The 11,100-nt window shown below is 19.2% G+C and overlaps 4 protein-coding genes across 4 annotated transcripts; all 4 read left to right on the top strand.

Annotated features, from left to right (window-relative positions):
• On the top strand, positions 1-2,392 carry PGAL8A_00163600 (elongation factor 1-alpha, putative; the record flags this gene model as incomplete). The annotated part of the gene is made up of 7 exons (XM_028675192.1): positions 1-419; positions 622-708; positions 815-899; positions 966-1,267; positions 1,379-1,504; positions 1,590-1,661; positions 1,774-2,392. 7 exons carry the CDS (start codon positions 1-3, stop codon positions 2,390-2,392), a joined length of 1,710 nt encoding a protein of 569 aa, XP_028526748.1.
• Positions 2,393-3,035: 643 nt separating this feature from the next.
• PGAL8A_00163700 (dynein light chain, putative) lies at positions 3,036-3,404 on the top strand (the record flags this gene model as incomplete). Its single annotated transcript, XM_028675193.1, has 1 exon — positions 3,036-3,404. The coding sequence occupies one exon, from the start codon at positions 3,036-3,038 to the stop codon at positions 3,402-3,404; it is 369 nt and encodes a 122-aa protein (XP_028526749.1).
• Positions 3,405-4,254: 850 nt separating this feature from the next.
• On the top strand, positions 4,255-7,245 carry PGAL8A_00163800 (conserved Plasmodium protein, unknown function; the record flags this gene model as incomplete). Its single annotated transcript, XM_028675194.1, has 1 exon — positions 4,255-7,245. One exon carries the CDS (start codon positions 4,255-4,257, stop codon positions 7,243-7,245), a length of 2,991 nt encoding a protein of 996 aa, XP_028526750.1.
• A 996-nt stretch (positions 7,246-8,241) lies between these two features.
• Positions 8,242-10,770, top strand: PGAL8A_00163900 (DNA helicase, putative; the record flags this gene model as incomplete). Its single annotated transcript, XM_028675195.1, has 1 exon — positions 8,242-10,770. The coding sequence occupies one exon, from the start codon at positions 8,242-8,244 to the stop codon at positions 10,768-10,770; it is 2,529 nt and encodes an 842-aa protein (XP_028526751.1).
• Between the last annotated feature and the right edge of the window lie 330 nt (positions 10,771-11,100).

The following is an 11,100-nucleotide window of genomic DNA, read 5'->3' on the forward strand; positions in this document are numbered from 1 at the left end:
ATGAATTTTTATTTTTTTTTAATTATATTAATTATAATAAAGATAAATGCAAATGAAGCAAAACTTTTCTTTCATTCTTGGGATAAAAAGTCAAGGGAATATCGATTAAATATATTACATAATAAAAAATACAAATTTGGTTTCATTTTAAAAAACAGCATAAAGAATACAATTAAATATAACAAAAAAAAAAAAAATTTTAAAAATTTTGTTATAAATGATGAAGTTCCTAAGATTGAACCAAGATTAAGATTTGCTCCAAGTCCAACTGGTTATATGCATATTGGAGGATGTAGGACCTTTTTATATAATTACATTCTATCAAAACAGATGAAAGGAATTTTAATACTGAGATTTGAAGATACAGATACAAAAAGAAATTCCAAAGAATCATTAAGTGAAATAATTAATGACTTAAGGTATTTAAGATATTCTTAGTTATTTAATATATGCAATGTACATGATTTTTTAAAATCAAATTAAATTAATAAATTTATATATTTATATTTAAAAAAAAATAAAAAAAAAATTAGAATAAAAATAAAAACATAATCATTATAATACTAAGCTATTAATTACTACTTTAAACTTTCTTCTTATTCTTCCTACTGTTATTAAAAGGTGGCTAAAATTAAATTGGGATGAAGGTCCAGATAAAGGAGGAATATATGGTCCATATAAACAATCCGAAAGACTAGAAGTTTATAAGTAGTAGAAAAACAAAAAAAAGAGAAAAAATTATTCATGTACATATATAGGAAAAATTAACTTTATGTTGAAATTTTTAAATAATTTTTTTAAAATTATTTTATAGAAAAATAGCTCATGATTTTGTTAAACAAGGAAAAGCTTATTTCTGTTTTTGTTCAAAAGAAGAGTTAAATGAAAAAAAAGAAAAGGTAAAAATAAATTAGAATAAAATCATTATTAAGAAAATAATAAAAGCTTCTATAATTTTCTCTTAGGAAAAAATGATGAAAAAAAAGTATATCTATGATAGAAAATGTCGATATTTAAATAATGAAATAATTAAAAAGTATTTAGAACAAGATAAACCATACACAATACGATACAAATCACCAATCAACAGAAAAATTATACTGAAAGATATTTTAAAAAATAATATTACTGATGTTGTAGATGAAGACTTTGTTATATTAAGAAGTAATAAATTGCCAACATACAATTTTTCAGCATCCGTTGATGATCACCTAATGAAAGTATCTCATGTTATAAGAGGTGTTGAACATATATCAAATACATTCAAGTAAGATATTTCATGCATTATGTAAATGTATGAATTTTTTTTTTTTTTTTTTTTTTTTTTTTTTAACTTTTCAAATATTGTATTATTTAAAATATTCTTCATATATTTTAGGCAAATTTTAATATTAGAATCTTTGAATTCTAATATTCCGGTTTATGCTCATATACCTATTATAACGACTTCAAATAAAAAAAAAATTAGCAAAAGGAATAGTGAATGTTTAATTAGAAACTTAAGGTTTTTTTTTACCTTTTTTCTTTATTCATGTATGATATTACAAGTATGAATTTATATAAAATGCTTATTTATATTTTATTTTTAGGGATGAAGGTTTTAAACCAGAATGCGTAGTTAATTATATGGCTACACTGGGATGGGGAAGCATTTCTAAAAAGTTAGAGTTTATTTGAATAAAAAAATTCTTCATATATATGTATAATTACTAATGTTTAAATTATATGCATATGTGTATTTATCAAAAATAACAATTTATTTTTTATTTTTAGAGAATTTTATACTATGGATGAATTAATAGAGAATTTCAATATACATTTATTAAATAAATCTTCAATAGTTTTTGATATTAAAAAATTAAAATGGATGAATAAAAAATATTTGTTAAAACAAGATATTGAAACTTATATAAATGAAGCACAAGAATATTTAATTAATAATAAAATATTAACAAATAGATGCAAAGAATTTGTTGAATTATGTATAAATATATTTAGAAACGAAGTACATAATTATGCAGAATTAAAAGAAAACATTTTAAATATAATATTATATAATTATTCTGAAAATTACATAGATAAAAATGACGTAGCATTAAAAAGCATCAGTGTTTTATTATATGGTTGGTTTGAAAAATATATAAATGATGATAGTTTAGAATATATTCTCGAAAGAGATTATTATCTATTAATTGAAAATATTGTAAGAAATACTAACCTAAAAAAAAAAGATATTTTATTAAAAATTCGTTTCCTTTTAACTTTTCAAAATGGAGGAATTCCATTTATAAATTTAACAAAAATTTGGGCATCAGCAAAAAAAAACAATATAAAAAATTATTTTTCTCTAAAGAGAAGAATTCTATATATAAAAGAAATATATAATTTTTAAAATTTTTTTTTTTTTTTTTTGTATATCATATGTATTATATTGAACATATATTTATAGCTGTTTATTTTAATTTTTTTTTTTTTTTTTTTTTTTTTTTTTCTATTATCCACTTCTTATTTTTTCATTTTTGTTTTATGATATTATTGTTATAATATCAAATAAATAATACCATCTAGATATGCAAATATATATTATAAATATAAGTTTATATTTTAATAATCATAATAATTTTTATGTGAAATTTAAAAATCAATTTTTTAATATAAGAGAATTTATAGACATGTCATATACACATCTTTATGTTAGTATTATTATTTTTATTTACATTATTATTTACTATCTTATTATTCTCATTATTATTTTAGGTATATTACTTTTATATTTTTAATTTATTTTCTAAAAAATTTATTATTATTTTTTGTTTTTATAACATTAGTACTGTTTTTTTACGACAACATTTTTTTCATTATTAGAAATACATTTTTTTTTTTAGTTTTTAAAAAGAAAATTTTAAGTTTTTTTTTTTTCTATTTATATGATTAAATTAAATAAAACTCCTTAGATTTTACATTTTATGAATTAAAATATTATCTATATATATTTTATTAATAATTTTATAAAATTTTTTTTTTTATTTTTATAAATGATGGAACTAAGTGATGTGAAAAAATATTCATCAAAATTTGAAATTAAAGGCATATGTATGAATAGTGAGAATTGTGAAAAAATATCTAAAATAACTTTAAAAGCTATTAAGGAAAATAAGTTTGAAAAGGATATAGCAAGCCAAATAAAACTGAAATGTGAAAATGATGAAATATTAAATAAAGATAATATAAATGATAAAAACTGCTTAGATGACATAGACAATCTAAAAAATCAAAATATAGGTTCATGGCAATGTATTGTTGGCAAAAATTTTGCCTTTTCTATAAATTACCAATTTAATTGTATGATTTATTTTCAACATAAGTTAACAAAATTAACTATTTTAATTTATAAATCACTATAACATTTATAATTTTTTGAATTATTTAATTTTATGAAATTATTATTAATAACTTATAAACAATAATAAAAAGTATTTTTTTTTTTTTTAATATAACTTATCTTTCATTTTTATTAGAATAAGTTATGATGTAAAGAAAAAAAAAAAAAAAAAAAAAAATAATAAAATTTATGTAAAGGCAAATTAAGTTCATATTTTATTTTATGTTTTAAAAAAAAATAATTTCACTTGTATTTTTTTGTAAAATTTCTTCAAATGATTAGTTAAAAAATACATTATTTTCAAAGAATAAAAATATTTTTATGAAAGAATATAAAAAAATAACACAAACATAATTTTTTTTACAAGAAGTTTTTAGATTAATTTTGTACATGTGCAAATGAAAATGTTAACATTGAAAATAGTATTAAAAAGATAATTTATCAGTATTTATGCAAAATTTGAAATGATTTTTTCTTTGATGTATTTTTTTATCTTTCATATTTTTTTCCTAAAGACTATAGAATAATATTGTTAGCAAATTGCATATTAATATAATATCTTGAATACTATCCATTTTTTTTTTTTTTTTTTTTTTTTTTTTGTTTTTGTGGGTTGTAAAATATAAATAAATAAATATTTTCCCAATTAAATATATTCTTATGCTTACTAAATATAAAACTAATTAACTATTTATAATATTTTTAAATATATTATTAATAAAACTATAATATTAAAACCTATTGTTAAAGATTTTTATTATATTTTAAAAAAAAGTATTTTAAAATGAAATAGACAAAATTTAATTTAAAAATTATAAAGGCATTTAAAATTATGACTATGTTAATGAATTTCAAGATTATTATTTTTAGAAATGGTATTAAAAAAGAGAAATGTAAATAATAAAAATACACAATTAAAACCTTATTATAATAAAGCTTATGTTAAAGATACAACACAAATGAATGAATATAATGAAGATTACAAAAAAGAGGAAAAGAACGAAACAAGAATAGATAATTGTAGAAAAAAAAAATTATATGAGTTATCAAAAGTAATAAATATAAAAAACACAAAAAAACACAATTGTTTTGAGTTTAATGAAAAAATAATAAATTCAAAAAGCAAATTAAAAAAAAAAATAATTAGTGATAGCAGTTGTAGTGAAGATAATACAATAAAAAAAAATTTTTTTGTCGAAAAAATAAAATATGAAAATGATTTTGATGATGATAAAAATATATTTTCATCTAATAATGTAGAAAATTCCTTTAATGAAGAAAACGAGGTTAGTAACACAATAATCACGGATAAAAATTATAATGAAGATTTACAAATTAACAAAAATTTCTGTTCAAAAAAATATATAAGTAAGGATTTTGTAAAGAATAATGATAGCACAGAAATGTGTAATGAAGAAGATGAAAGTAAATTATTATTCAGTTTTATTAAAGATAATATTAAAAATGATATGGCAGACAAAACTTTATGTGAAAGCAGTATTAATCGAAATAATATAAAAACATATCAATGTAATAAAAACTCTTCAAATACAAATAGTTTTGATGAAACTCATATGAATAAAAATAATTATGATAAAATAAATTCAAATGTTAATCTTTTTAGTGAAAATGAGTCAAATGAAAATAATTTAAGAAAAACTGAAAGTGATGTAGATTTTAGATTTAGTGGAAAAAAAAAAAATAAAAAAAATAAAATAATATCAAGTAGTGAAAATTCTAAATATATTTCTGATTATTCAAATTTATATGAAAATTCTCATGAGACAGATCTGTCTTATGATAATTCAGATGGAAAAAAAAAAACTGATGAATATGCATTACATTTAAAGATATTTAATGAACAAAATTTAGACGATGATTACTTTAGCTTTAATTCTTTAAGTATAAAAAAATCTATTAGATTGTATATTGAATTTATTACTTTATCTCTACTATCTCCAAACTTTCAGTATAAGGTTAATTACTTTAAGGTTTCTGAAAATACTAAAAAAGTAGTAGAGTTATTAAAATTAAATTATTCAAACATTCATAAAGAATTAGAAAAAAAAAAATTTCTTGAAGAATATTATAATAAGTCAGATAGTACAACAGAAGGGCTAAAAAATAACAAAAAAAAAAAAAAAAAAAATCTAAAAAGATTATTTGAACATGACTCTGATAGTCAAAAAAACAAAGAGTCATATAATCAAAGCCATTTTAGTAATTTTATGTTAAATCAAGAAAAAATGAAAAAAAAAAAAAAAAAAAAATATATTATAAGTGACGGTAGTTCTCTATCAAATATTGAATATTCATATAATAAAAAAATTAACTTAAAAGATGAAAATAATCTAAATATGAATAACAGCGAGAAATCGATAGAAGAAAATTATAATGAAAAATTTGAAATTAAAAAATTAGAAAAAGATAAAAAAGAAGAAATAAAAGAAAAGAAGCAACAACATAGACAGAAAGTAGAATATGATTATGAAATAGAAAAAGAATATGAGGATGATGATGAGAAGGAAGATGATAATGATGAGGATGAAAATGAAGAAGATGATAATGATGAGGATGAAAATGAAGAAGATGATAATGACGAGGATGAGTATGAAAATGATGAAGAAGATGAGAATGAGGATGAGAATGATGTTGAGAGCGAAGATAAAGAATATGAATATGACATATTTGGAAATTCTAAAAAAGAAAAAGAGTATTCATATAATAATAAAATGAACTTTAAAAAAAAAATAATGAAAGATATTAATGACAGTTTTATGTATAATATTTTGAATGATGAAATACTAAAAATTTATGAGTTCTTAAAGAATGAAGAAAAGTTTAGTAATTACGATTTTTTAAAAATGATTTGTAAAATAAGTAAAAATAAATCAAAAAATTATTATGATCGTTGTATCCAAAAAATTGAAAATAAAATTTTATCAAAAAGAGATCAATTCGAGTCCCATCCTTTTCAAACTAGTTTTAAAAATATTTTAAAAAATTATGCAAATATTTTTATTTTTTACCTAGAATATAATAAAATATGTTGCTCTTGTTGTAATAGAAAACTAACTTATGCTTGTCCTGTTTTTTTTATTAAGCCTTTTTATAATTCAGCTGATTTATGGAATAATTGCTTTTTTAACTTTATGAGAGTAAATAACTTTGGATGGTTAGGGAAATTGTATTTCAATAACTTTTCTAACCCAATTGATATATTGAAAAATGAAGAAAATGATGAATTAAAAATGAAAAAAATTAAAGAGTCAAATAAATTATTTATAAAAAATCAGAATGAGAAAAGAAAAAAAGATTTTTTACAAATTAATAAATCTAATTCTAACAACGCCACAGTTTTGCAGAATGAAAAATATATTCTTAATCATATAAAAGAAAGTGAAAATTTTAACTCATATAGATATACTAATATGATTGAAGGAAGACGTTTAAAAAAAAAAAGAAAAGAATTGAATTTTAATAATTTTTATTTTAAAGGTGAGCGTGAAGAAAATAGTATAAATTTAATCATGGAGAATATTTGTGAAAATTTTTGCAATTTATCAGAAAATTACATTGAAAAAGATATTTTAGTTTTACAATTGGGTTCTTATTGTGTCTCTTCTGTATATTATTGGCATGTGTTTCACCATTATAAATTTTTTATTACTAAAATTATTTATATAACATCATTAGGTTTATACAAGAAAAATAAAGATTTATTTAAAGAACCATTATTATTAGCTTACGTAATATCCAAAAAATTGTATAAGAAATTATATGAAGATTTTAAAGTTCTCATGAATATAGATATTTCGCAAATTAAAAATAAGTTAGATGAATGTGATCTATTTATTAAATAAAATAGTTAAATTACACTTTTTAAAAAATTTTCAAAAAAGAAGGAAAAAAAGAAAATAAACATGTATTATTTAGTTAGTATTTTTTATTTCCATAAAAGAATATCCAAATAGGTACTTTCTTACGTGTATATTATTTTTGGTTTGTAATATCCCATTTGCGAAGGAAACGCAACATTTTTTTTTTTTGTAACTTTTTTTTTTTTTTTTTTTTTTTTTTTTTTTTTTCCTTTTTTTTTTTTTTTTTTTTTTTTTTTTTTTTTATTTCTTTTTCTTTTGTAGTTTTTTATATTCGGAATTTTCTGAGATATATTTTATTATATTAATTTTTATAAAAATATATTTTTTTTAAACTTTTATAATTGTTTTCCTGAGTTTTTACCTTGAAATATATTTAATTTTTTTTTTTTGTCTTCTTTTTATTTTGAACATTAAAATATTTTTAATTATTCTAGCTTTAATAATATTTTTATATATACATTTATTTAAAAAAGAAATTAAAAAAAAATTTATGACATTTTTCATTTGGATTCGTTTAATATTAGATTTAAATAACAATATTTTTTTATAGAATAAGTTAAAAAAGAAATAAAATAATATGAAATAAATATGAAATGTTTTTACATAAATGATTCAAAAAAGGAACATTATATATTTTATTTAAAACATAAAATAAATTTAATAAATTGAGGTTTGTTTTTCTGTTCATTTATTTATCTTACCATATAAACTATAAAATGATTTATATCATTTATATGTCTTAAATAAAATTTATAGATGAAATTATTTTAAAGAAAAAATAACATTAAAATTATATAAAATACAAATGCATAACTCTTAAAAAAAGATACACTTATATATATACATTGAAAAAAAAAAAAAAAAAAAAAAAAATAAAAAATAATAATATTTAGTTATATTTTTAATTTTTTTTAAATGTGTTCTTAAATATAATAATTTTATTTTGTTTATACAAGAAAAAGTTACAAATATAAAAATATGGAGGTATTTAATTTTGGAAAATATAATGGAAAAAGTTTTGAAGAAGTTTACGAAAAACATAAGTCTTATGTATCTTGGGTTAAAAAACTGGATAACCCTACAGGATCATTAATATTATTTAAAAATTATATTTTACAAAAAGAAGGTGAAAAAAATGACAATAATATGAAAAGTCAGAAATCAAATAATGAAAATATATATAATATGTTTGAAAAGAAAAAGACAAATGAAAATAATAATTTTTCCGATAAAGGAAATATATATGATTCATACGATAAAAATAAAAATAGTTATATAAATAATGATGAAAAAAACATTATAGATAAAATGAACAGTAGTGAATATAAAAATTATGAGCAGGAACTTATGAATCAAATAAACAATAGTAACAACCGAAAAGAAGAAAAATTAGAATTAGATATAATAGTCGCATTTGAAATATTTGATGATGACCATTTTAAAATAGTACAGAAGGATAACAATACTAGAAAATTTGTAAATTTTAAAAATTTTTTATCGAAAGAACTTTTTAAAATAATATCTGAATTTAACCCTACCATAAAAAAAATTAATAACTATTCTTGTGTTATGTTTGAAGCAGATAAGTATGAATATGTTTTGAATAATTTAAAAGAAAAATGTAATATTTTAGGTGGTGTGCATGCAATACCAAATTTTTTGTTAAAATGCTTTAAAAATTATGCAAAATTTTCAGAACCTAAAAAAATATGTGAAATTACTGCAAATATCTTGACAAATACTATGTGTAGTTATACGAGAGAACATTTTGACAAATTAGATATCCTATTAGGTGAAAAATTAAGTACAGAATTAAAAAATTTTCAAAGAGAAGGGGTTTATTTTGGGTTAAAAAAAAATGGAAGAGTATTAATAGGAGATGAAATGGGATTAGGAAAAACGTTACAGGCATTAGCTTTAATGGCATTCTATCATGACGATTGGCCATTTATTGTTGTATGTCCTTCTTCAATTAGATTTCAATGGAAAGATCAGGCTTTAAGATGGTTATCTCATTTAATAAGTGAAAAACATATATGTGTTGTTAAAAGTGGTAAAACTGATATTCCTTCTAATTGCAAAATGATCATAATATCTTATGAATTAATAACAAAAAATGATAAATATCAAAACAAATACAAGAGTATCATATGTGATGAATCTCATTACTTAAAAAACTCCTTTTCTAAAAGAACAAAAGCCATTACACCCATTATAAAAAGTGCAAAAAGATGTGTATTGTTGTCAGGAACTCCTGCATTAAATAAACCTTCTGAATTATATGAACAAGTTTCAAGTGTTATTCCAAATTTATTTAATTATCATGAGTTTTGTGATAGATACTGCTTTAAAGATAAGAATATATATACAAGAAAAATTGAATATGTCGGATGTAAGCATACAGAAGAATTACATTTATTTTTAACAAATACAATAATGATAAGAAGATTAAAAAAAGATGTATTGAAGGAATTACCTGAAAAATTGAGATCCAAAATACCTGTAGAAATACCACCAAAAGAACTAAGTGAAATTTTAACTTATTATAAAAAATTAGAAATGAAAAAAAATATCAACATAGATGAATTTGATGAGGTTCATTTTTCGCAAATGAATAACTCAAAATCAGAAGATAATGAAGAGGAAAACATATCAATTTCTCATTTATTTAAAATGACTGGATATGCTAAAGTAAAAGCTATAAAAGAATATATTACCTATTTGATTGACGCTGATATTAAATTTTTACTATTTTGTCATCATAAACTAGTAATGGACGAAATAGAGGAATTTCTAAAAGAAAAAAAAACTCAATTTATACGTGTTGATGGATTAACATCAATGGATAAGAGAGAATTGTATATTAAAAATTTTCAAGAAAATGAAAACATTAAAATTGCATTATTGTCTTTAACAGCTTGTGGTATAGGTTTAAATTTAACTGCAGCTAATACAGTTGTATTTGGTGAATTGTATTGGGTTCCAGGTCAAATTATCCAAGCAGAAGATCGTGCTCATAGAATTGGAACAACTCATGAAAATGTAAATATTCATTATTTGATTGCACAAAATACTATTGATGAAATTGTATGGAAGATTATAAATAGGAAATGGAATACCTTAACTACAGCATTAAACGGAATGGAAGATACATTAAATGTAAAAGAGGTAAATAAATTTGATCAATTTATGGTTGATTTAACTAATAATCATAATAAATCATATCCGTCTTCTTTAGTCAATACACCAAAAATTCGACGAAGATCTTCTGAATTCCGATCATTTGATAGTAATAATAATAGTAATAATTATAGTAACAATAATATTAATAACAATAAAAAAGATAGAGATATAAGAGATTTTTTTAAACCTATTAATAAATCAGTAGAGAAATCCAACAATAAAACAAAAAAAAAAAGATCTTATAATAATTCTCCTATTATAGATTCTTCCACAAATTCTTCACCAAATATTTTCAACAAAAAATTAAAAAATGAAATAATTTAAAGTGTGCATATGCTCATATACAGATATCAATATAAATTTATGCTTACAGATTAATGCACATTTACATACACACACATATATAAATATATATATATATATATATATATATGAAATATATTAAGTATATATTAATGAAATGTTAGTAAAACTCTTAATTTATAAAAGATAGTTTTATATAATAAATTATACTTATGGAAAAAGAGCATTCCTTTGAAATATAAATTATTAAAAAAAAAAAAGATATACAACTTTTTAAATGCATAAATATATAATTTTTTTTTTTTTTTTTTTTTTTTTTTTTAAAAAAAAATTTTTTTTTTTTTTTTTTTT

This window comes from Plasmodium gallinaceum (genome assembly GCF_900005855.1).
Source record: "Plasmodium gallinaceum strain 8A genome assembly, contig: PGAL8A_v1_65, whole genome shotgun sequence".
NCBI classification, from domain to species: Eukaryota; Apicomplexa; class Aconoidasida; order Haemosporida; family Plasmodiidae; genus Plasmodium; species Plasmodium gallinaceum.